Genomic DNA, 27,765 nt, shown 5'->3' on the forward strand with positions numbered 1-27,765 from the left:
CACATTCTGTTCCTTGTTCCTAAAGGTATTTCTTCCAATAACGGACCTAATGTTTCTTACAGGGATGTGGTGTACTTCCAACCATTAAGATTTCCTTCGATGAAATAGGGGCCTATAATTCTGTCCTCCAGAATCCCATACCATACATTCACCGACCACAGTTTTTGGTGTGCAACTTGCCGAGGCCAACATGAATTTTCAGTTGCTCAATAACGCATGTTAATGAAATTAACATTACCATCGTTCGTGAATGTAACCTCGTTAGTAAATAAAATCAAATTAATAAATGTGTCATCGCTTTGGATCTGAAGTTGAGCCCATCAGCAGAATTCAATGGGAGGCATGAAATCTGTAAAAGTCAATTCTTGTTTTCGCTTCGTTCATCTTTTGTTAGTTACGTTTCAACTTCGAATCTGCTATACTGCTCCTTCGTTTCGTGGCAGCTTCCTGATATTTTTATTGACCGCAGTTTATTCTTCCCATTCCTCACTGAATTAATAATGTGTGAACTGTTAGCTAACGCATGCATAGACAAAAACTGTAAATTGAATTTCCTTATAGTGGCCCATAAATACGTGTAAGCTAGGTATTTAGTTTTTAGCTTGAGGTCAATAACGAGACATCACTTTCTCCTTAGGAATGATGATCCTCATACATCTCATCTGGCCATTAGATTGGGTTACACAGATGACATGATTTGCGCTAGTTATTAGTGTTTCATGACAAAAGAATACTCGGTGCTTATATTTATCTGCAATAATAGTCTTGATCGTCATTACTCAATGGTCAGTGTTAAGCTAACGTCGATGACCTGTTAATATCAGTTTAATTTTATCCATATTTTGCAGCTGTGAACGTGACTATATTCAAACTTCCTGTGTAAGACACAGACACGAAACCTTAATCTTAACACCATTTAGGCTGCAGCCCTACAAGCGATTTCACTTTCTGTCAGTTGTTATGTGCAAATGTGGAACTTCGCTCTTGCGTACTTCTGTGTCGATTCGTATTTTGCTACTTTCACGCCTTGAACACGCCACCGAAAAATATTGAGATGTTGCCTAAAAAAAAAAAAACTCGATTAAGTAAACGCAAGAAAGCATTAAATCGTTGAAAATAGGTTGGCAGTAATACAGTTCGTATCAGTCTGCTTCTACTTCTGGACGTACCTCCTTTGTCAAATTGAAACTTCTCATTTTTTCCCCCGAGACATCCTTGCTTGACGTACGAGTGACAGATTGGTATGTATGAAACTTAATGCAAACCAGTATTCCACACAAAAAGTTTAGCGCTGCAGACAGCCGGTCCGATGCTTATTTCCTCAAGTTTTACATTATCATCTTAGAGAGAGAGAGAGAGAGAGAGAGACCGACCGACCTTTACTAATAACAGTAGTGACGAAAACAGTGGAGCAGCTGGTTGGACAATGTGTTCTGACACTGCACGCGAATGTTGATAAGCGCTGACGTACAGTGCTGCCGGAAAGCTAACACTTGTAGCGGCGATACAGTTCCTGAGAGATACAGTGTTACAGAGGACAATCAGTCCAGTACGAAACCTGTGTCTCTAATGTTAAATGACGCGTAGGGGGCAATGTAACGCGAGCCACTCAGTTTCATCTGCCCCGATATTGTTTAATTTTTACCGCGAAAACGTCAGCGATTCGAGAGGCTCTCAAACTTGGTCGTTATTTGGGGCCCGTCGACAGTGGTCAGATGCAAAAAGCGTATTGCAACCTACTGGAAACCAGAAATGGATCAGTCAGATGAATATCCAAATATTGGAAATTATACGAGAATTTTCACGGGAAAATGTATGAGAGATCATCTCTCCTATGGGCCTCAAGTCATGTGGGACTGGTTTACAATCTACATCTACATCTACATCTACATTGATACTCCGCAAGCCACCCAACGGTGTGTGGCGGAGGGCACTTTACGTGCCACTGTCATTACCTCCCTTTCCTGTTCCAGTCGCGCATGGTTCGCGGGAAGAACGACTGTCTGAAAGCCTCCGTGCGCGCTCTAATCTCTCTAATTTTACATTCGTGATCTCCTCGGGAAGTATAAGTAGGGGGAAGCAATATATTAGATACCTCATCCAGAAACGCACCCTCTCGAAACCTGGCGAGCAAGCTACACCGCGATGCAGAGCGCCTCTCTTGCAGAGTCTGCCACTTGAGTTTATTAAACATCTCCGTAACGCTATCACGGTTACCAAATAACCCAGTGACGAAACGCGCCGCTCTTCTTTGGATCTTCTCTATCTCCTCCGTCAACCCGACCTGGTACGGATCCCACACTGATGAGCAATACTCAAGTATAGGTCGAACGAGTGTTTTGTAAGCCACCTCCTTTGTTGATGGACTACATTTTCTAAGCACTCTCCCAATGAATCTCAACCTGGTACCCGCCTTACCAACAATTAGTTTTATATGCTCATTCCACTTCAAATCGTTCCGTACGCATACTCCCAGATATTTTACAGAAGTAACTGCTACCAGTGTTTGTTCCTCTATCATATAATCATACAATAAAGGATCCTTCTTTCTATGTATTCGCAATACATTACATTTGTCTATGTTAAGGGTCAGTTGCCACTCCCTGCACCAAGTGCCTATCCGCTGCAGATCTTCCTGTATTTCGCTACAATTTTCTAATGCAGCAACTTCTCTGTATACTACAGCATCATCCGCGAAAAGCCGCATGGAACTTCCGACACTATCTACTAAGTCATTTATATATATTGTGAAAAGCAATGGTCCCATAACACTCCCCTGTGGGACGCCAGAGGTTACTTTAACGTCTGTAGACGTCTCTCCATTGATAACAACATGCTGTGTTCTGTTTGCTAAAAGCTCTTCAATCCAGCCACACAGCTGGTCTGATATTCCGTAGGCTCTTACTTTGTTTATCAGGCGACAGTGCGGAACTGTATCGAACGCCTTCCGGAAGTCAAGAAAAATAGCATCTACCTGGGAGCCTGTATCTAATATTTTCTGGGTCTCATGAACAAATAAGGCGAGTTGGGTCTCACACGATCGCTGTTTCCGGAATCCATGTTGATTCCTACATAGTAGATTCTGGGTTTCCAGAAATGACATGATACGCGAGCAAAAAACATGTTCTAAAATTCTACAAGAGATCGACGTAAGAGATATAGGTCTATAGTTTTGCGCATCTGCTCGACGACCCTTCTTGAAGACTGGGACTATCTGAGCTCGTTTCCAATCATTTGGAACCCTCCGTTCCTCTAGAGACTTGCGGTACACGGCTGTTAGAAGGGGGGCAAGTTCTTTCGCGTACTCTGTGTAGAATCGAATTGGTATCCCGTCAGGTCCAGTGGACTTTCCTCTATTGAGTGATTCCAGTTGCTTTTCTATTCCTTGGACACTTATTTCGATGTCAGCCATTTTTTCGTTTGTGCGAGGATTTAGAGAAGGAATGCAGTGCGGTCTTCCTCTGTGAAACAGCTTTGGAAAAAGGTGTTTAGTATTTCAGCTTTACGCGTGTCATCCTCTGTTTCAATGCCATCATCATCCCGTAGTGTCTGGATATGCTGTTTCGAGCCACTTACTGATTTAACGTAAGACCAGAACTTCCTAGGATTTTCTGTCAAGTCGGTACAAAGAATTTTACTTTCGAATTCAATGAACGCTTCACGCATAGCCCTCCTTACGCTAACTTTGACATCGTTTAGCTTCAGTTTGTCTGAGAGGTTTTGGCTGCGTTTAAACTTGGAGTGGAGCTCTCTTTGCTTTCGCAGTAGTTTCCTAACTTTGTTGTTGTACCACGGTGGGTTTTTCCCGTCCCTCACAGTTTTACTCGGCACGTACCTGTCTAAAACGCATTTTACGATTGCCTTGAACTTTTTCCATAAACACTCAACATTGTCAGTGTCGGAACAGAAATTTTCGTTTTGATCTGTTAGGTAGTCTGAAATCTGCCTTCTATTACTCTTGCTAAACAGATAAACCTTCCTCCCTTTTTTTATATTCCTATTAACTTCCATATTCAGGGATGCTGCAACGGCCTTATGATCACTGATTCCCTGTTCTGTACATACAGATTCGAAAAGTTCGGGTCTGTTTGTTATCAGTAGGTCCAAGATGTTATCTCCACGAGTTGGTTCTCTGTTTAATTGCTCGAGGTAATTTTCGGATAGTGCACTCAGTATAATGTCACTCGATGCTCTGTCCCTACCACCCGTCCTAAACATCTGAGTGTCCCAGTCTATATCTGGTAAATTGAAATCTCCACCTAAGACTATAACATGCTGAGAAAATTTATGTGAAATGTATTCCAAATTTTCTCTCAGTTGTTCTGCCACTAATGCTGCTGAGTCGGGAGGTCGGTAAAAGGAGCCAATTATTAACCTAGTTCGGTTGTTTAGTGTAACCTCCACCCATAATAATTCACAGGAACTATCCACTTCTACTTCACTACAGGATAAACTACTACTAACAGCGATGAACACTCCACCACCGGTTGCATGCAATCTATCCTTTCTAAACACCGTGTGTACCTTTGTAAAAATTTCGGCAGAATTTATCTCTGGCTTAAGCCAGCTTTCTGTACCTATAACGATTTCAGCTTCGGTGCTTTCTATCAGCGCTTGAAGTTCCGGTACTTTACCAACGCAGCTTCGACAGTTGACAATTACAATACCGATTGCTGCTTGGTCCCCGCATGTCCTGACTTTGCCCCGCACCCGTTGAGGCTGTTGCCCTTTCTGTACTTGCCCAAGGCCATCTAACCTAAAAAACCGCCCAGCCCACGCCACACAACCCCTGCTACCCGTGTAGCCGCTTGTTGCGTGTAGTGGACTCCTGACCTATCCAGCGGAACCCGAAACCCCACCACCCTATGGCGCAAGTCAAGGAATCTGCAGCCCACACGGTCGCAGAACCGTCTCAGTCTCTGATTCAGACCCTCCACTCGGCTCTGTACCAAAGGTCCGCAGTCAGTCCTGTCGACGATGCTGCAGATGGTGAGCTCTGCTTTCATCCCGCTAGCGAGACTGGCAGTCTTCACCAAATCAGATAGCCGCCGGAAGCCAGAGAGGATTTCCTCCGATCCATAGCGACACACATCATTGGTGCCGACATGAGCGACCATCTGCAGATGGGTGCACCCTGTACCCTTCATGGCATCCGGAAGGACCCTTTCCACATCTGGAATGACTCCCCCCGGTATGCACACGGAGTGCACATTGGTTTTCTTCCCCTCTCTTGCTGCCATTTCCGTAAGGGGCCCCATTACGCGCCTGACGTTGGAGCTCCCAACTACCAGTAAGCCCACCCTCTGCGACTGCCCGGATCTTGCAGACTGAGGGGCAACCTCTGGAACAATGACAAGCAAAGCCGGGTTGTAAACATTCTTCTACACTTGCGACTTTTCATTTGCGGGCAAAGTAAGTGGAATAGTGCTCTCTGTTAAACCGACGAACTGTGCTCCATCTGGACCTGGCGACTTAGTTGTTTCCAAGTCTTTCAGTTGTTTTTCTACGTCACGGATGCCAGTTTCTATGTCCTCTGTGCGGAAATTGTACGTTTCCTGTGAAGAAAACTTACCAGTAAGTGGTTTGGGAAATTTACCGTGAAAACAACTGACAAACATGGTCAAATTTGGTATGTATTCAGCTGAAAAGAAAAACGCATTAGTATGTTACGTTAAAGAGAAAAACTCTATTAATAAAGCCATGTGTAATTCCTACAGTTGTTCCGGATAGATGCTGGCAATGTTTTCATTGACTAAAAACATAATACCGAAATTTTACTAGTCTTTAACTTAGTATAATCTTTAAAAACATTATCTCAGTCTATTGACTTCAAGGTATAGCATTCAGTGGCTCACAGTCGGTGCATTCGTTCTTGAGAACATGTTAACTTAACGGATATCTCAAGTGAAGTTTTTCAAAACTCGTTTGATCGCTAGCTGCAGAGATAGGCAACACAGAGGAGGTTCAATAAGCTTATAAGGTATTAGAAAAAAAAGTCAGTATAATTGCTTTCTCGAATAAAAGATAATGAGCTGCTTGGAGAATTGCCAGTACGAAGACTGGAAGTTCAAAACTTCACCGCTTAGTGACTTCCCAGTGAAGTCATATTCATCACTATTATTTTTTAAACGCATACTAGTAACCGGCATGTGGCTTTTAGTTTTTCACCACCCCACGTCAGCAGGTCATAAATATCGCATAGCAAGCTGTAGCTCTTGCTATGACTGTCCACAAGCTGAAATCAAGGACGGTCTGTGGTCTGGCCTCAACGATCACCTGGCCTCGATCTTCTGAATTTATCTGCTTTAGAACTGCAGTGCACTGTACAGCACTTATGTTGATGTGGTTGAAGGACTGGAGCAACAAACTTTACAGCCCCGTCAAGACGTACGAGATGATACGGCGGTGTTTAAAAGTTACGGTATTGTATTTCCTGTTAAGCCATTGGTGACATTTGTCCCCAAAGTAGATGGGAATGACAACGAAACATTTACATTTGAAACGCGTTTATGCGGACCCGTGTTTGCTGGAACGCTTTTTCTTCCACTGTCGTGTAGTGTTACCCATGTCAGTTTTCTCACTATTACGGTCTGACGCAACCAGTGTAAAGATTTTGCACTTCAGCGCCCCAAGTGGGCATTAACATCATGCAGCGCGTCAGCAACCGTATATGTATATGGACATAGTGTGTAAAATACTGAAAATGGTTCTGAAGAAGATTCCATTACTGGAATCGAAACCTAGGTAAACGAGTAAAAATTACCTTGCAACTGAAGGCTGAAAAAATTGTTTATTTTCTATACATCTACGGTTGCTGACGCGCTGCATGATGTTAAAGATTTGTAAATTTGTACCTGCCGAGGCAAGTAAAGCAGCTAACAGATATATGGACATAGTGCATAAAGTACTGAAAACAGGTTCTGAAGAAGATTCCATTACTGGAATCGAAACCTAGGTAAACGAGTAAAAATTACCTTGCAACTGAAGGCTGAAAAAATTGTTTATTTTCCCCAAGTGGTCCTTTGTATCGCCTGTGCCTTAAACCAGTCCTCATATCAAGGTCGACCAATTGGCGAAGGAGATCAGTGGCTTTACAGTTTGCAATATCAGTTATATGAATGCGCGATGTCTGGTTGTTCTTTCGGCCACGTCCGAAGAAAAAAAAAACCACGCATTCATATAACTGACAAGTGTAGCGTCCGCTGCTTCTCTCGCGTAGACTGTGTGGCCTGCAAAGGTTATTTTGTTTTTATTTATTCGAATTATTATGTTGTTTACAAATTGCGACCCCTTCTAAGTTTTTCACGCTAATTAAGATGATATAAGCATGGTGTTCTCCGCATGAACCCCTGACCAAAAAGCAAGTCTCGTTGCTGGAGTGAAACGCTTTTATTGATCATGCCTTTTGCGTTCCTGTGAAGATATTTCCATAGGAACTTTCATCTCCTAACAAACCTTTCTATATATCTAACCGAGAAACGAAATACCATTTTTCATCAGTTTAGCTTTAATTTTTTTTATGTAACGAACTATTTTCTTAAAAATCTTCACCCCCTATTGCATTCCTTTCGGGGGTTGAATTTTCGGGAACACTGAAACAAGGATTTTTTAATTTCTAACCGAGAAGTCAAATACCAACTATCATAGATGTAGCCTTAAGTCCTTTTGTTGTTCTTTAGTAATTATTCACTAAAAAAACTTTCACTCACTGTTTTACCCTCTTAGTGGTTGAATTCCCAAAAATGCTGAAACAACCTTTTTTTAATTTTCTGACTGAAAAACTATGTACCAGTTATTCTTGTTGTTGTTGTTGTTGTCTTCAGTCCTGAGACTGGTTGCACGCAGCTCTCCATGCTACTCTATCCTGTGCAAGCTTCTTCATCTCCCAGTACCTACTGCAACCTACATCCTCCTGAGTCTGTTTGGTGTATTCATCTACTGGTCTCCCTCTACGATTTTTACCCTCCACGCTGCCCTCCAATACTAAATTGCTGAACCCTTGATGCCTCAGAACATGTCCTACCAACCGATCCCTTCTTCCAGTCAAGTTGAGCCACAAACTACTCTTCTCCCCAATTCTATTCAATACCTCCTCATTAATTATTTGATCTACCCATCTAATCTTCAGCATTCTTCTGTAGCACCACATTTCGAAAGCTTCTACTCTCTTCTTGTCCAAACTATTTATCGTCCATGTTTCACTTCCATACGTGGCTACCCTCCATACAAATACTTTCAATAACGACTTCCTGACACTTAAATCAATACTCGATGTTAACAAATTTCTCTTCTTCAGAAACGCTTTCCTTGTTATTGCCAGTCTAAATTTTATATCCTCTCTACTTCGACCATCATCAGTTATTTTGCTCCCCAAATAGCAAAACTCATTTACTACTTTAAGCGTCTCATTTCCTAATCTAATACCCTCAGCATCACCCGATTTAATTCGACTACATTCCATTATCCTCGTTTTGCTTTTGTTGTTGTTCATCTTATATCCTCCTTTCAAGACACTGTCCATTCCGTTCAACTTCTCTTCCAAGTCCTTTGCTGTCTCTGACAGAATTACAATGTCATCGGCGAACCTCAAAGTTTTCATTACTTCTCCATGGATTTAAATACCTACTCCGAACTTTTCTTTTGTTTCCTTTATTGCTTGCTCAATATACAGATTGAATAACATCGGGGAATAACATCGGGGATAGGCTACAACCCTGTCTCACTCCCTTCCCAACCACTGCTTCCCTTTCATGCCCCTCGACTCTTATAACTGCCATCTGCTTTCTGTACAAATTGTAAATAGCCTTTCGCTCCCTGTATTTTACCCCTGCCATCTTCAGAATTTGAAAGAGAGTATTCCAGTCAACATTGTCAGGACTGGCTCTCCCAAAGCTGTCAGCAGTTCTAAAGGAATGTTGTTTACTCCCGGCACTTTGTTTAGACTTATCGTAGTTATGGCTTCAAAAGCCCCTTAATAGCGACATACTTTCAAAAAGCCTTTCATCCCCTATTTCACTCCGTTAGAACTGGAATTTCGGACAATCCCTTTTCAAACGATGCTTACAGTGTAAGATCCACACCACAAAGTTTCTATTCTTTGCGGTTTGGGCTGGGCGATGAGGGGTCAGTCAGGACATTGCCTTCTCTTTATAGAGATTCGCCTCGATGGGCAATTAATCCACAACCTTGAGTGCGGATGCACATTTAAGTTCCACTTTCAGGATAAATCTAAAATTAGTGAGTACGGAGGGTATGGACAGGGGATAGGTAGCGCTGGGTGGAAGTGTGGGTCAATAAACACTGTGTCCGGGTGGCTCAGTGGTAACCAGAAGATCTCGGGTCAGAGTCTCCGTTCGACACACATTTCCACTCGTCACTGCTTTTTCCGCATGAAGTTCCAGTCCAGCTGATGTCATTACTTCCATTCCTTACTTTCCTTCCTACTCCTCCTCCTTCATTTTACACAATATTTTCAATCTACCTTAGAGGCCAACATGATGCTGCGATCCAACCAGTAACTACAAGCTTCCCGTGATGAAAAATATCAGGCAAGCCGATAACTACTTTGGTACGAATGCGTAGCGAACCAAGGGTCAGCTCCTTGCCACTTAAATCGGACAAAGATGGAAGATAACCGTTTGCTGCTTCCCTGCAATTTCTTCAAAAATCGGAAGGACCGGTTACTGCAAAACCTCTTGAAACTGAAGGTATTCCTTGCAAATAGTGTTTCTGTTTTATTGTCTTAAGTGTGCAAAGCTGTTTGTGGTATGCGAGGCAGTAACGTGCTACATGACATTTGGTATACCGGTACTACATGTGTTAATATCAACTCTGTAAGCTTCAGCGTATACTCCGTCTCCGTTGAGTTCATATTTATTTTTTGGCTATAGCTGATATGTCAATGCATATATTTTTTCCTGTGTGAAAACTGTGTACACTGTAAAACTTTTAGTTATTGTTTAAACTATTTATATTGGCCTTTATCTGTATATACGATTTATTTATATCAAGCTATGACAGTATGGCCCAGTAAACCCAAGCCAAATAAATAAAAAAGAATCACTTCAGTGCTCTGTAGGCTGTAGGGCCATTACTTGTGTGTATACAGTATTCAAATAACGTTTCTCTCTATCTCTCTTTCTCTCTCTCTCTCTTTCTTTCTTTTTCTCTCTTTTTCGTAGCTACGTACCCAACACAGGAAAACTATTTTGCTTGTCGAGCACACGTATTCCGTGCACGTAAGGCGCTCACACAGTATGCAAGTCGCATGTAGCCTACTTACGATAACGAAGGTGCTGGCTGCTTCTGTGGAAGCATAACCTGACTGAGGGGCCTTCAACTTCCGTTACGTAAGACAGATACTGTTTTCTTGTGTTTGTTGAAGAAGGAAAAAACGCCTGCACCAAAGATCAAAGGATAGTTTTGCAATAAGTTAAACTGGATTATCTGTGGTGATGTGTCGAAGAGATTCCGAAATCTTGTTTATAGACCGTGACAAAATGTAAAACCCTGTGGCTGAAAACGGTATACAGCAAGCCCTCGAACAGTCCGCCCTTCTCCCTCAGAGAAGGGAATGCAAAAAAAAAAAAAAAAAAAGAAAAAAAAAAAACGCGGGCCGGCGGACACAAATGAAACTCGTTGCCGACGCAGATTGATAACCGGTCAACTGCGAATCAATTCCTGTGCTGTTAAATAGGGCTCCGCAGTAGTTTTGAAGGGGAAGTGGAAAAACATTATTTAATACAACTGGTAGCTCCCACGCTGCTGTAGGAGGGATTTGACAGGGAAAGCATTGTGTGAAGTGAGAGATGCTGAGAACGGACTCCAAGAAAATAGCACTGCCGAACAATATAATGAGGCAGTTGACCATCAATCAATGGACGACTCCGAGTGACGCAGATTTTTAAACTTAGTCCCGAAATTGTTTCTTAAAACACAGTAATCAGTACGTATTTTCATTGAAATATTTACTAATCTGCTTATTGTACGTTTATCACTGATATAATTTCATGTATTTATACATCGTGCGTATAAAATAAATGAGCACTTTCGTACCTCACAGTGATTAATATTCTTTCCCCTGCACTGACACATTCCGGGAGAACTCGCCTGTTCTAAATCACAATAACAATGTTTACTCATTCTATAAAACGCAGTGGGCTCGAATCTGTCTGTCTGTGCAGCTCCGCGGCTGCTACAAGCTAGCCTGTAGTTCATGTTTTTCTGGATGTACGTAAGAATCCAGAACTTTCTTCATTTACTCATTCGTGTATAGTAATTATTAACAACAACAGAGCAGCACATCTTGAATCCTGAATCTGTTCTCGACATACCGAGAGCAACAGAAAGATGAAGCGATGCAACGAATACTCCTCTCATCCACGCTCGTAGACAACAAATGCAGTTTCTTATTTCAGCGTTGCGCCGTGTGCGGAACTGCGACAGTTTACCTGTTGCATTCCTTTTCAGTCGCTCCGGGTCTAGACGGAAATTGTTGTACACTGAATTGTTTGTCCGTATGATTTTTTGATAGTCATATTGGAAAGTAATTTTAATGGAAATTGGAGCCTTTTAAAAGTGAATGGTAAGTTAGTTAAAATCTATGGAATTTGTGGTATGAATAGTGACCCGCCCGTTTTATTTTCCGGTTATTATTTTCCACATGTGAGGCAGTAAAGCGAAAATGGAGCGAATATAGGAACTCTGTTGGGATGTTTACGCTTCCGTTTTGATTCATCATTGTATCTATGGATTTGATATTTTCCCCTTGTATCCCGTATTTGCCGATTTGTTTGTTCAACTATGTCATTTTTTCTTGCTAAAGAGTTTCTTAAACAGAAAACTTTCTACTGCCAACCAGCATGGACTCTGAAAACATCGATCGTGTGAAACCTAACTCACACTTTCCTCAGGAGATATACTGAAAGCCTTGGATCAAGGCAGTCAGGTAGATGCAGTATATCTTGATTTCCAAAAGCAATTGACACAGTACCACACCTATGCGTACTGCCAAAAGTACGATCATATGGGGTATCAGGTGAAATTTGTCACTGGATTGAGGACTTTTTGGTAGGTTGGATGCACCATGTGTTCATGGATGGAGAATCATCATCAGATGTAGAAGTAACTTCAGGTGCGCCCCAGGGACCTTTGTTATTCATATTGTGTATTAATGATGCTGCAGACAATATTAATAATGACCTCAGACAGTTTGCAGATGATGTAGTTATCTATAATGAAGTACTGTCTGAAAGAAGCAGCATAAATATTCAATCAGATCTTGATAAGATTTCAAAGTGGTGCAAAGATTGGCAATTTGCTTTAAATCTTCAGAAATGTAAAATTGAGACCTATGTCTATAATATCAGTGAGTCAATTGGAATCGGAAACTCATACAAATACCTGGGTGTAACTCTTTGTACGGATATGAAATGGAATGGTCACATAGGCCCAGTCATGGGGAAGGCAAATGGTATACTGTGGTTAATTGGTAGAATATTGGGCAAGTGAAATCAGTCTACAAAGGAGATTATTTACAAGTCACTCATGTGACTGGTTCTAGAATGTTGCTTAAGTGTGTGGGATCCATACCAAGTAAGACTAACAGGGGATATTCAATGTATACAGAGAAGGGTAGCATGAATGGTCACAGATTTTTTCATCTGTGGGAGAATGTCACAAGATACTGAAGGAACTGAACTGGAAGGCTCTTGAAGATAGACGTAAACTATTCCGAGAAAATCTGTTAACAAAGTTTCATGAACTTGATTTAAATGATGACTCTATGAAAATATTACAACCCATTACGCACTACTCACATAGGGATTGTGAGAACAATATTAGAATAATTTCTTCATGCACAGGGGCATTCAAAAAAATCATTCTACTTGTGCTTTGTACATGAATGGAACAGGAAGAAACCCTAATAACTGGTACAGTGAGACATATCCTATGCCGTGCACTTCACAGTGGTTTGCAGAGTATAGATGTAGATGTACTGGAATGCAAACACAAGCATAAACAATCTGCTGCCTGACACGTGTATATTCACCACATACATATGTGCCACATATACAAATCTGAGGGAGTGGTGTCCACTCCAGTAGACCTCTACATCCTATCCATGTCTGGAGAAACTGGATATGCAGGTATGTCTGGAGAGCTAGTCCATGATGAGGGAGTGCACCATCTTGTGGAAAGGAAGTTGGGCATGTCTCATTCTGAGACTGTGGACAGCAACAGTGGCACCACATCTTGGTCTAGTTACTGTAGACAATGGGCTGATGTTAGTGCACCCCGAATAGAGAAGTGCCCAAAAGTACTAGAACCCCATGTTCCTCTCCAAGTCATCACTTTAGATACACACGTTTCTTAGATGGTTTCATCCAGTGGGAGGTGACATTTGACTAGTATGGGAGATTCTGTTTATTTACCTCTTGGCTCTCATAGAAGCTGGCATCATGCGTAAACTGTACATCATAGGAGAAATGCTGATTTTTTTGTCCAGCCTGCGTATCAACAATTTTGCAAGCTGAACTATTCAATGTGGGTTATTAGTCAGTTGAAATATTTGAATTTTGTAAGGATGCCTTTTGTATACAGCCAAATATCTCATTGCTGATGTGTGGTTGACCCAGCTACTTGTAACATGTGGAGAGTACTAAGCTCTGGACATCCACTGAGTGGTGCCGGGACAGCAGTTGACGTTGCGTAATCTGCAACAGTTTTTTTGGTCATCCAGTTTTAATTTAGTCTCAGAGCCAGTTTTGTGGAATTTCAGAAGTATTTTAACCATCGCAATGTAGGTGGTTGAGGGTCCATCTCGATGGTGTTGGTTTAAATCCTTACAAACACAAGTGCTCCTATCTCCTAATACCAGGACTATCTCAATGCAATCGGCTAGTGTTAAAGCTATCAGCTTTTGTGTCAGCTGTTTGGAAAAGCCGTAAATTCTCAAATAAAAGGCACCATTGTTTCTCTAATGTAATTATCTATCTGTAGGATATTTCACATGACCCCACTTCCAAAATGATCACAATGTTGCTGACATAGACTCTCAGGTCTTTTCCCTCTCCCATCTCTTACAACATTACTTCAAATTACTGTTTATCCACATTTTGGTTTTAGTTGGGTTGTCCCCCACATCTGGACCACGCTCTATTATGTTACGGCCTGCTTTGGAAGCAGCACTGTAGTTATACCATTTGAAATGTACCACTAATGTAGTTACTAGCAGAAAGCTAGTTCCTGTTATCTACATATAACAATAAATTTGCTATAATCTTCCATCCATTCCTGCGTTGTATCACTTATACATATCTACGAAACTACTGCCCTCAGGGAAATGTGTTGGAACCCTCGCTGTTCATGTTGCATATTAATGACTTTACAGACAGTATAAATAATAACCTTAGACTCTTCACAGATGATGCAGTTACTTGTAACAAAATACTGTCTGAAAAAAGCTGCACAAATGTTCAGTCTGATCTTGATAAGATTTCAAACTGGTGCAAAGATTGACAACTTAATTTAGACATTCAGAACTATGAATTGTGCATGTCACAAAATAAATAAAAAAAAAGTTGTATGCTATGACTAAAAGATCAGTGAACTACAATTGGGATCAGTCCAGTTGTACATATACAGGTGTAACAATTTAATGAGATACGAAATGGAACAATCACTTGGGCTCACTCGTAGGTTAAGCAGGTGGCAGACTTTGGTTTATTGGCAGGGTACTAGATAAATGCAATCAGTCTTCAAAGGGGAGTCCTTACAAAGCACGTCTGTGAACCATCGTAGAATATTGCTCTAGTATAGGGGACCCACACCAAATAGAACTAACAGGGGTATTGAGTGTGTACAGACAAGAGCAGCACAAATGGTTACTGGTTTCTTTGGCCCATGGGGGTATAATGGAGATGCTGAAGAAACTGAACTAGCAGGCACTTAAAAACCCCAAAAAGCTTATGTACTAAGTTTGAAGGACCAGCATTAAATGATGAATCTGGGATTGTACTAAAACTCCCTTTGTATCTCTGCTGTAGGGACCATGAGGGCAAGATTAGATAAATTGCAGTGTCCACAGACACTTTTAAAGAGTCATTTTTCCTGTGCACCATACGCTGAGGTCACAAGTCTTGGCATAGCGATACTTACATGTACAGATGGTGGTGGTATCACATACACAGAGTATAAAAGGATAGTGCATTGCAGAGCTGTCATTTGTACTCTGGTGATCCATGTGAAAAGGTTTCAGACATGATTATGGCCACATAGCAGGAATTGACATACCCTGAATGAGGGATGGTTGTTGGAGTTAGATGTGTAGGATATTCCATTTTTGAAATTGTTGGGGAATTCAATGTTCTTAGATCCACAGTGTTAAGTATGTGGCAAGAATACCAAATTTCAGGCATTACCTCTCACCATGGACAGTTTAGTGATAGACAGCCTTCACTTAATGACCCATAGCTGCAGCAATTTTGTAGAGCTGTCGGTGCTAACAGACAAGCTACACTACATGAAATGTTTGGCTACTTGCAGACCATTTTCATTCATGGGTTTCATGTTCCTAAACAACAAAGTCACCAAGCCATAATTGTTTGCAGACAGTTTGAAGAATATTGTGGACAGTTCAAGTGAATTATTTGGTGACCCAGATCTCACAAAATGAATTCCATTGAGCATTTATGGGACAAGAGGTCAGTTCATGCAAAAAATCCTCTCCTGGCAAATTATTTTAATTATGGACGGTTATAGAGGCAGCATGGCTCCATCTCTCTGCAGGGGACTTGCAATGACTTTGATTGCGTGCCACATTGAGTTGGTACAGTGCACTGGACAAAAGGAGGTCCAACATGATAGTAGGAGTTATCCCATAACTTTTGTTACCTCAGTGTATGAGAGTGGAAAGTGATCAGCTCTAATAGCTGGTACAACAGGAAGCACCCTCAGCCATGCACTCCAGTATTTTGCAGAGAATTGATGTAGACATATCTGTCATTCTTTCCAACATGTTTTGCATTTTCCTGTCTTTATCTAGTCTACATCTACACCTTGATGAGATACCAAATGCTCCATTAACCACTTACTACTTCTGGTAAGGATTTTCATTTCCTCAAGGAATGGAGAGCTTACTTGTAAAAGTTTTGTGTGTGTAAAAAAAAAGAATTGTGGTTTACCATTTGGTATCTCGTGTCTGCAGGTGGAGGGACCAGAGTGTGATATACTGTCTGAAGCTGTGTCACGCTATGAAGCAATCCTCAAGGAGGAGGCAGCAGTCAAGGGCCCGCGCAATGCCAGCGAAGCCTCCACGCAGCTGTCTGCACTGCTGGTGCGCCTCGATGGAGAGTGTGGCGATCGGCCGGTCTTTGGCATGGATGAGTCCTGTGAGTGAGCAACATGTGCTGTGTTATGAAAGTTTCTTGTAAGTTAATGTTGATCAGCTCACCTTTGTTTTGATGAATTTATTTATAGAGACCAACAGAGAATCAAAACTGAACTGTCAAGTGCTGATCTGATGGTTAAGTAAAAAGCAAAGGCAACTACCTTGAAGTTCATAGACATATGAGATGTAAACACACATGCAACAACACTGAGACATCACTAGCTTTTAAACTACCTCTCTTTTTCATTTTAATAACACACACTTAATGTACACACAACCACGCAAATTTCAAAACACACCTATCTGTTTTTGGGGCAACACTTTTTTAATTTTATTCATAATGTGATTAATGCTACTGTGATGCTTTAGAAACTTGCCACCAGAGACACATTAATGGGAACATCTGCAGCTATATACATACTCAGCAATCCACCATGTGGTGCTTGGTGGATGGTACCCTGTACCACTACTAGTTGTGTCCTTTTCTGTTCCACTCACAGATAGTGAGGGAAAAATGAGTGTCTATATGCCTCTGTATGGACCCTAATGTCTTGTATCATATCTTCATAGCCCTTACACGAAATGTATGTTGGCACCAGTAGGATCATGCTGCAGTCAGCTTCAGATGCTGGTTCTCTAAATTTTCTCAATAGTGTTCTTTGTAAAGAACATTGTCTTCCCTCCAGGGAGACTGATTTGAGTTCTCAAAGCATCTCCATAATACTTGCAAATTTTTCGAACCAACTGGTAACAAATCTAGCAGCCCACCTGTGAACTGCTTTGATGTCTTCCTTTAATCTGACCTGGTGCAGATTCCAAACACTGAAACAGTACTCAAGAACATGTCACACTAGCACCCTATATGAGTTCGTTTTTATAGGTGAACCACATTTTCCTAAAATTTTCTCAGTAAACTGACCAATCACCCTCCCTACCATAATCTTCACATGCTCATTCCATTTCATTTTGGTTTACAAATATTACCCCAGATACTTAAACAACATGATTGTGTCAAACAGGACACTACTGAAGCTATATCCAAACATTATGGGTTTGTGTCCCCCCACCCCCCCACCACCCCACCCCTCCGGGGGGGGGGGAGGGGCTCCTCGCTCTTTGGCTGGTTCATGATTGGCTACCATGGGGCCCCAGCCTTTGCAGCTTCTTTTCCCCTCCGTGCTGCATATCTATCCTCTTGCTATTCTTTTTCCCCTCCCTTGGGGAACATTGCTGCAGTGTTTTTGGCAATGTTCCGCATTTTTCCTAGCTGACATAAGAACAGTCTCATCATAGTTTTTCATTTCTTTTATCCCTTTCTTCATTCACCTTTTCCTATCCTTCCTCCACTTCGGTCTTTGAGGCTCCTCTTTTTCTTCTTCCTCCCTCTGTGCTCCTGAAGGCCAGCCCACCCATCTGATGCACAACAGGTGACTGGGTAACGCATAATTCCCAGCCCCAAGTCAACAGAGAGGGTTTGCACATACCACCTGGTACAGGCCAGGTCCAGGGAAGGGTGATTTCCTGAGCTGCTACCTTCCCAAATTGCCAGTTGGTCCTTCTGTCAGGTGTTTGGGAGGTGTGGCCTGAGGTGTGAACAATAACCTAAGGCAGGTGCACTCCCCTATGAGGGTTGAGGGAGAGGGGGGGGGGGGCAGTACACATCAGAGACGCTGGCAATCATTACAGATTTTCTCGCAATGAGCTTTTCATCATCTTTGCTGTCCACGTCTACCAAACATAAACAGATTGAAGCTCGCAATTCAAAGACCCTCCCAGCTGCACCATGGTTCCTCATGGTTTCACGTATTGAGTGTGGTCAGTCCTTCACTACGGTAAATTCGTTTATTATTCAGAAAGGTGTTGATGCAGTTACTGCCTGTGAAATCCTGCTCTGGATTATGCAATGGCACCTTACTTTTGGAGACTACTTCTGATTCTCAAGCACAAAAAGTGCTTGCCACTTTGCATCTCCACGGCTATCCTGTTAGCCTCGAGGACCATAGAATTCTGAATTATTCCCGTGGTGTTATTTACAGTAGGCTCTCAATGATCTGACTGAGGCAGAAATCCAAACGACCTCTCTGATCAGGGTGTCACTGCTGTCCATCAGGTGATGAAAAATGTAGCTGCATCCTTAATGCCCACACGCATTCTCTTTCTCACCTTTGATAGAGTGGTGCCTCTGTCAGAGACCAAAGCAGGCTATGAAGTTATCACAGTCCGACCATACATTTGGAACCTGATGTGCTGCTACCAGTGTCGTTGTTTCAATGACACTTGCATGTTTTGTCGACACCTGGCCAAATGTGTAACCTGTGGTAGGGATGCACATGAGGGCGATAGTCCACCTCCTTCTCCCCGCTGTATGAACTGCAATGGTGACCGTGCCATCTCCTGTCAAGGATGTTCCATGTACGTCAATGAGCGGGCTGTCCAGGAGCTTGGGGTAAAGGAAAAAGTGCCTTATCTGGTCACTCGCAATTTGTTGGCTAGTCACAAACCATGCGTCCCAACATCTGGCACTTAAAGTACTTTTCTTGCTACATCTTGCTCCATGAAGGACATGGCCACGCAGACATGCGACCTCACTTTCAGCACTGAGGTTGTGAAACTGGCTAGTGTCATGGTAGCATCGCCGTCTCCTTGCCCAGCTGTGCAACAAGCCACCATACATTCAGCTCCCAGGGTCGAAGTCACCTGCTACACAACCAGGAGGCTGGAAAGGACTGAAGGAATACTCCAGCAAAGACTTCCTACTTCCCTCCAGCCAACAAACATCTGAGTCTTCTGCTGGCAACTGGAGAGGCTCCAAGAAGTCAAGCAAAGGCCAACGGTGTTTTCCTTTGCTGAAGCAGAGATCCTCATTGACAATGTTGCCATGTGACACTCTCGCCCAGCCAATCTCTGTGTCACCGGTGCGCACTGCCTACTTTTTCTGCTCTGTACTCTACTGATCAACAGAAGGAGAGTGCCGATGCCTCTGTAGATCTCATGGGGCATGATCCTCCAGCCTTCATTCCCTGTAGCAGTGAGTGTTTGAAGGCTGGCACTCAACAGCCGCCGAGGTGACACCCTTTCATTTTTCCCAACTCCCCTTTCTTCGTTATGGCTCTCCTTCAGTTGAATGTTCATGGCCTTCAGTCAAAAAAGTGGATTTACAGCTGCTCTTAGAATCCCAGCGAACAGGAAACAAAATTGCATCCTCATGACCGCTTTGAGCTCTCGCTTTTCTTCCCGGTCCGTTTTGACCTTCCCTCAAGGATGGCATTCCATCTTATTGGGGAATCTTGCTGCTCATTTGGGATGATGTTTATAGTAAACTACTCACTACTTTCCTTCAAACTGTTGCAATTCGCCTTTTCCTTCCTCACTTGAACTTTTTCCTTTGTACCGTATACATCCCTTCATTCTTTGATGTCACCAGGGCAGGCTTCCTGCAGCTTACTGGGCAGCTACCTCACTCATTTTCACTGCTTGGCGACTTCAATGTGCACCATCCCCTTTGCTGTTCTCCCAGAACCTGCCAGAGAGGTGCCCTCTTGGCTGACCATCTCAGTCAACTTAACCTCCTCGCCATAACGCAGGAACACCAATGTTCATTTCAGACTCCTCCCACACCTGTTCCCATTTGAACCTATCCTTCTGCACTGCCCAGCTTGCCCTTCATCTCCAGTGGTCGATTCTCTCTGACACACACTCGAGCAACCATTTCCTGTGTGCTGTCTGTTTGCTACTTACGTGCACACCCAAATGGCAGCTTACTAAGGCCGACTGGAGGCTTTACTCCTCCCTGGCGAAATTGACACTGGTTTCCCCAGTTGTGATAACCAGGTGGAATATCTTACAAATGTTATCCTTACTGCTACAGAACATTCCATTCCTTGCACTTCCTTTTTACTGAGCCATGTACCAGTCCCTTGGTGGACTGAGGCGTGCCGCTATGCAATTTGCCCGCTGAGACAAGCTCTCCACGCTTTTAACCATCGTTCTATCATGTCAATCTGCATTCATTATGGATAGCAAGAAAGCTAGCTGGATTTCATTCACTAGTTCATTTAACAGTTCCACTTCCTCTTCCATTATGTGGGCCAACCTCTGGCAGCTCTCCGGGACCAAGATCCATTCCCCAGTTTCCAGCCTCACAGTAGCAGACAGTGTCATAGTGGACCCTATTGCTATCCTTTCTCTTGCAGGCAAGCAGTTTCTACTTCATATGTACAACCACATCTGGGCATAGGGCACATTTCAGACACTGGCATGAAGCCACTGTCGTACCCATACCTAAGCCCAGTAAGCTTCTAGCCACCGCCCCATTTGTCTCAACGGCTGTGTTTGTAAGGTGATGGAACATATGATTCAAATGCAACTGGTATGGTGGCTTGAGTCTGACAATTTACTAGCCACTGCACAGTGTGGATTTTGAGCATGCCATTCTGCAGTTGGCCATTTCGTCACTTTATCCATCATGTCATGAATGGTTTTCTGCAGAAATCCCAGACTGGCTGTGTTTATTTGATTTGAAGAAAGCCTCACGTACCTGCTGGAGTTCTGGTATCCTCCATACTCTCTACACGTGTGACTCCCATGGCTGCCTGCCCTGTTTCCTTTAGGACATTCTAAAGCAGAATTTTCAAGGTATAGGTGAGATCTGCCTTGTTGGACACCTTTATCCAGGGAAATAGTGTGCCGTGGGGTTCCATTCCTGAGTGTCATCCTCTTTGCTATCATCATTAACCCTATCATGGCTTGCCTCCTGCCAGGCATCTCTGGCTCCCATTTTGTCCATTATTTTTCATTTTTTGCAGTTCTCCACAGAGTTGTCTCATCGATCAATGTCTTCAGTGATGTCTCGACCACCTACACTCATGGAGCTTAGACAGTGGCTTTCATTTTTCCACTGATAAAACTGTTTATATGAATTTCTGGTGGTGCAGTTGATTTCTTCCACCATCTTTACATCTTGGGCTTGTTGCTCTTCTGTTCATCGAAACTGTGAAATTATTGGGGCTCTTGCTCAATAGGAAACTTTCTTTATCCTCCCACAAGTCTTACGTGGCAGTCTGAGGTGTGGAGTCCCTCAATGTCCGATGTGTCCTCAGTGGTACTTGCTGGGGAACAGATCGTACCACCCTCCTCTGTTTGTACCAGTCCCTTGTCCATTCGAAATTAGACTATGGGTGTTTCGTTTATGCATCTACATGTACATCCCTCTTACACCATCTTAATGCTATCCACTATCATGGTATCCATTTGGCCACTGGTGTCTTTTACAAAAATGGGTCAAATGGCTCTGAGCACTAAGGGACTTAACTTCTGAGGTCATCAGTCCCCTAGAACTTAGAACTACTTAAACCTAACTAACCTAAGGACATCACACACATCCATGCCCGAGGCAGAATTCAAACCTGTGACTGCAGCGGTCGCGCGGTTCCAGACTGTAGCACCTAGAACCACTCGACCACCCCAGCCGACTGTCTTTTACACTAGCCTGGTTGAGTATCTGTATGCAGAAGCTGTGGAACTCCCGGTGTCCTACCACTGTGACTATCTCCTCAGCAGATATGCATGCCGTTTGTCTGGCACCTCCTTTGATGACTCCTTTGATCAGCAGTATGGGGCACACCCTCCTTATCTGTTACCTCCTGGAGTAAGCTTTCGGCTCTTGCTCCGGCAGCTTAACTTTGTGCTACCTGCCCCATTCCGGGTGTATGTGAACCTTTCACCATCTTGGCTTCACAATCAACCTGTATTCACCTCAGCCTCCTTTCCCTTCCTAAGGACACTATTCCAGCCTCACTCTATTGCCTTCGTTTCACGACTCTCGCATGGAACTTTTAGATAGTACTCCTATGTACACTGATGGCTCTCAGACTGACTATGGTGTCCGGTGTGCCTTCATCATTGGCACATAAGTTTTTCAGTATTGCCTTCAGAAAACTGCTCTGTATTTACAGCAGAGCTTTTTGCTCTGTATCAGGCCACTCAGTACATCTGGCGGCACAGGTTTTTCAGTTTCATCATCTGCTCTAACTCTCTGCGCCCTTCAAAGCTTCTGTGTGCTGTACACCATCCATCCCTTAGTGCAATGGGTCTAGAGAAGCTGTCGCTTTCTCACTCTTGATGAAGCCACTGTGATGTTTATGTGGGTTCCTGGTCATGTTGATCTGACGGGAAACGAGGCCACTAATGCTGCTGCCAAGGCTCCAGTCCTTGTACCTCAGCCTGCTCATTCATTACATTTGCTCCAATGATCTCTGTGTTGCCATCTGTCTGCAGGTGATTCCCTTCGTCATGACCACTGGTCCTCTCTTCACGGGAACAAGCTCCGGGTTATTAAACCTCTCCCAGTGGCTTGGATGACCTTCTCTCGGCCCGTTTGTCATGAGGAGATCATTTTAACTATGTTGCACATTGGGACTGTCTTTTTAGCCATCACCATTTGTTAAGTGGGGCTGCCTTACTACTTTGTACTCACTGCTCTCAACCTTTGATGGTCCGCCATTTCCTGATGGAATGCCGTTTTTTAACTTACATTCTCGTTTGTGTTTTCTGTCTGAGTTATGGGCTGTTTTAGCAAACAATGCTCAGGCAGTCAACCAAGTTTTACTTTTTATCTGTCGTGTCAATATGGTGAAGGCCATTTAATTTTTAGTTCAGGACCTCCGTTTCTCTATGATATATTTTATAGACTTTTCTCCATATCCCTGTTTTTCAGCTGTCTTCTTGTCCATTGTTTGGGATTAATATGTAGTCATGTTTAACTCTTCTCTTTGTCTTCATGTTCTACAGTTTTAGCATGAGCGCATATGACCCTAGTTGTTTTTGCACCCTAAATCAAAACAAACAAACAAGTATGGATTTGTTTTTCATACTCATCTGCATAACTTACATTTTTCTGCATTTAGAGCCAGTTGCAATTCGTCACCCAACTAGCAATTTTGTGTAAGTCATCTTGTATTACCCTACAGTCACTCCCCTTCGACACTGTACCACACACCGCAGCATCATCAGCAAATGACGACAGATTGCTGCCCACCCTGTATGCCAAATCATTTATGTATATAGAGAATAATAGCACTCCTGTCACACTTCCCTGGGGCACTCCTGATGATACCCTTGTCTATGATGAATGATCGCTCTAGAGGACAACATACTGGGTTCTATTACCTAAGAAGTGTTTGAGCCACTTGCTTATCTGGAAACCTATCCTGTATGCTCATGCCTTCATTAACAGTTTGCAGTGGGGCACTGTGGTAAATGCTTTATGGAAATGTAGCGATGTTGAATCCTCTTGTTGCTGCTCATCCATACTTTGCAGTATATCTTCTGACAGAAGGGCAAGCATAGTTTTGTACGAGCGATGCTTTCTAAAACTGCTCTGGTTGGTGGACTTGAAGCTTTTCCATCTTAAGGAAAATTATTATATTCAGACTGAAAATATAATAACCCAAATAACCCTGACGTCCTTCTGGAAGGACGGCGGCACTCACTGTTGAAATTATTTATTTTTGTGAATAATGCATTGTTGCAACGGACTGTGACATATTGTTATATGAAGTAGGCCAAGTCAGTTGCGCGCTGCGACAGTCAGTTTGACGCTGTCGTTCATAGTGAGTGAGAAACTGTGTCTTGAAAATAGGGCCTATTTTGCCATGGACGAACTGACCGACCTTGTCATCGATGTGTATGTATATTTTCTTTCATATTGCATAAATAATTCTGAAACTTGTCATATAATATCTTCAAGAATTAACCTATATTATTTATGGGTTCATATTACGATTGAAAGTTTTCGTTCGTTGTAATTCAATAATGTTTTCAACCGTCCTTCCAGAAGGACGTCAGGGTAATATGTTGTCATTTTGTATTTACAGAAAATTGTGTACACTGATGGAACTTTTGGACATGTTAGAATAAAAAGATGAGGAAATACTTAACGCTGGCACATGTAGTAAGGATTATGAAACGAAAGGTATGGGGCATGGTGTGGTAATGACTTAAGTTGACCAGTTACTTCCACATGTTCCATATCGAATATACTTTGATAACTTCTTAAGCAGCGTTGTACTACTACATGACCTAAAAGAGAGAGGCGTGGAAGCAACAGGAACAATAAGAGGAAACAGCTAAGAATTGTACTCTATCATCTGTAGATAAAATGATAAAAGAAAATAGAGGATCATATGAAGTTTGTTCTGACTCAGCATCCAGGATTTCCATTGTACGTTGGAATGACAACAATGTTGTTACTGTAGCCACCAACTTTGACAGAGTGCAACCACTACGCTCTGTAGCAAGATTTTCCAGGGAACAAAAGAAAAGGATTAGCGTGCCTCAACCTAACTTATTACACTCCTACAATACTCATATATCGAGCTGACCAAAATGTATCCCTATATAGATGCTCTGTAAGAGGGAAAAAGTGGTATTTCTCGATCATTGCACATTTTATAGTCATTGCAGAGCAAAATGCCTCAGATCTTTACACGCACAACGAAGAACCCATAGATCATCTGACATTACGTCGTCGAATTGTCACTGCAATTCTTGAAAGTTACAGAAGAGTCACTACCAGCAGAGGACGTCCTAGTAAGAGGGCAAAACTAGATTCTAGATTTGAGAACATTAGGTTGCTGAATTACCAATGGATGAGATAACAAAAAAGAAGAAGCAGCTGAAATTTCGAAGTTGCCACAAAAAAACTACTACTATGTGCGTAAAATGTGACGAACCACTTCATGTTTGTTGCTTTTTGTCTTATCATACTAGTGCATAAAATATGTGTATAGGTTATTTTCTTTGTTTTTTGTATTTATTAGCTATTTTAGCCCATAATTCATATTTATTTATGTTTATTTGAAAGTATAAAAACCAAAACAAGTTAATTGTGCAATGTCATGTACTTGAAAAACATGTTCCCGTATTGTCCTGACCTTCTTCTGGAAGGACGCCCATTTTTGGAAATACTAAATAAAAATAAATACTCAAAATTGTTTTTACTTTCTTCCTTACAACCTTGTGAATCATTGTAGATAAGATATAAATCAATTTTGAAAAACAAATAATTCAGGACTATCTGGGTTAAGGGGGCTACTGCTGTAGTGCACTGTTTGTAAAACCAAATGGAATTCCATCTGGACCTGCTGACTTATTTGTTTCAAACTCTTTCTGTTGTTTACCTACATCAGAGATGGTTATTACTATGTCATCCATATGAGAATCTGTGCGATGGTCAAATGATGGTATTTTTGTATGAATCTTCTGCATGAACAATTTCTTAAACGCTAAGTTTAAAACTTCAGTTTTCGTTTTGCTATCTTCAACTGCCACACCAGACTGGTCAATGAGTGAGTGGATGGAAGCCTTAGACATGCTTAGTGATTTTATGTAGGCCCAGAATTTTTTTGGGTTGTCAGATCTTTTGTTAAGGTATGACAGAGTAGCCTGCAACTCTTACTTATTTCGTTTTGCTCCCCCCCCCCCCCCCCCCCCCCCGTGTATAATACCAGGATACACTGTGCAGTGTAGAGATTCACTTTAAGCTATGGTTTTCCAAGCAGAACAGTTCATTAATTTTCCATATCTCCAGTTGTGCCATAAAACATAAGCTATATGGCAGAAGCAGCCAGAGGTGTCAGTCATGTGTACACGAAGTGTGCTTGCTTGTGTGAATGTCTGTTTGGCTTCTTTTCTGAAGAAGTGTGTGGCTGAAACCTCAATTTGTAACAGGTCTCTGCAACTCAACCTGTTGTCTTTACAGTGAGTAACTATCCATCCTTTTCATAATTTTTGTAATGTGTCTGCCACACATCAGTCTGCTATAAATGAGTGGTTGTCTCTCACTGATGTTACATATTGTTTCATCCAGAAATTTCCATTATTGTGAGGGAAAACTAATGCAACTTGACATTTCTCCTTTCTTGTGAAGTGATATTACTTTTGCAATTCTTTTTTTTTTATTTATTTATTTTGGAAATGTACCACACTTCCTTCTAACAGAATTACATGTCCCTCTCTGTGCTACTGTCTGCCAAAAATGTTGTTTGTGTATCTTGAATCATTCAGGAAATAAGAAATTTTACTTCTTCCCACAATTATCAGTGTGAGTACATCAGCAGTAGTTGTAATTTGTTGTTAGTGTACTTTAAAGAAGTAATATACAGTTTGGGAAAAAATGACATATCGTCAATGGAGAATAAGTTATGGATGAACAAGCTTCTCCAATTTACTCATAATAAAAATCACATAGTGCGACTACTGTTTTTGAGAACCTAGTGTCATCTTCAGATTGTCTAAGTGCAAATGCTGCAACTGTCAATGCCAGGTATAATGCTTGTTTTGGGGAGATGCACTACAATCAAAACTTGTCGCTATTTTATTTACAGTATGGTATACCTAACTTTTAATCTTGCCCTTGGAAAACTGAAGCAGTTACTTGACAAACTTTGTTTTTGGATGATATTACAAATCGGTAACCTGTTGATTTTGTGTGTATAACAAGAGTTTCCTCTTGCAGATGAGCTGAGAATTAACAGTCCAGACCTGCCAGGAGCAATGCTTTTAACTTCTGCCTCGGTGTGGGGTATCCTGCGTGGTCTCGAAACATTCTCTCAAGTTGCTACGCGGGTGAAGACTGCAGATGCTGTAAGTATCAGTGAAATGGTTCTAAGTTCACCTAAGGCACAGAGGCCTGCAATGTAAAGTGTACATCTCTCTGTCCCAAGTATCTGAAAACCGGGTTTTGACCATCAACCTATATGCAACTGTTCCTATATGTCATGTGATGTCATTTTGAACATGCAACAGTATTGTAAAAGATTTGACTTGCATGTGGAAAGGTCTGTCAAGTCACACGTGAATTTCACAGTGACTGCGTGCTGATGCAATCACATGTGTGCTCTTGTAAAAGTAGTTGGCATCAAAATGCACCTCGAAAAGAAAGCAGTTGGATCCTAAAGTCACAAATGTTATCCTGTATTATGAATCAAAGGAATCACAAAAATTTTTGCCCAGTGAAATATTCTTTAATTACTGTTGTTGCATTATCTCCACCTGCTGTCTCCCTGATAAGCAGTGGATGTACCACATTCATGCAGTGGTGCAGGAGATGCCCAGCATTTACTTTAGTATCTCAAAGCAGATCCCCCGTTTTCTTTGATACAGGTGATGCCAGTGTACTAACACGAGTTCTCCCAGTTACTAAACTGAAACAAACCTTAAATAGTTTCTGCAGTATGTGTATGTATATTTTTGTATATCTTTTAAATGGTATATAATACCTGTCATAGTTTCTAGAGCTTTTGGGTTATATTCTGTACAAAAAATTAATTTGTAAAGTGACTAGGTAAATAGAGGTGTGGCTACAATTTCTTTCC

The 27,765-nt window shown here is 42.0% G+C and overlaps 1 protein-coding gene across 1 annotated transcript in view; it reads left to right on the forward strand.

Annotated features, from left to right (window-relative positions):
* LOC124615589 (beta-hexosaminidase subunit beta-like) overlaps window positions 1-27,765 on the forward strand; it is a 120,885-nt gene that overhangs the window by 58,920 nt on the left and 34,200 nt on the right. The window contains exons 2-3 of the mRNA XM_047143575.1: window positions 16,208-16,391; window positions 26,907-27,034. Coding sequence (XP_046999531.1) covers window positions 16,208-16,391; window positions 26,907-27,034 — 312 coding nt within the window. The remainder of the gene's footprint in view (window positions 1-16,207; window positions 16,392-26,906; window positions 27,035-27,765) is intronic.

Source organism: Schistocerca americana, chromosome 5 (assembly GCF_021461395.2).
Source record: "Schistocerca americana isolate TAMUIC-IGC-003095 chromosome 5, iqSchAmer2.1, whole genome shotgun sequence".
NCBI classification, from domain to species: Eukaryota; Metazoa; Arthropoda; class Insecta; order Orthoptera; family Acrididae; genus Schistocerca; species Schistocerca americana.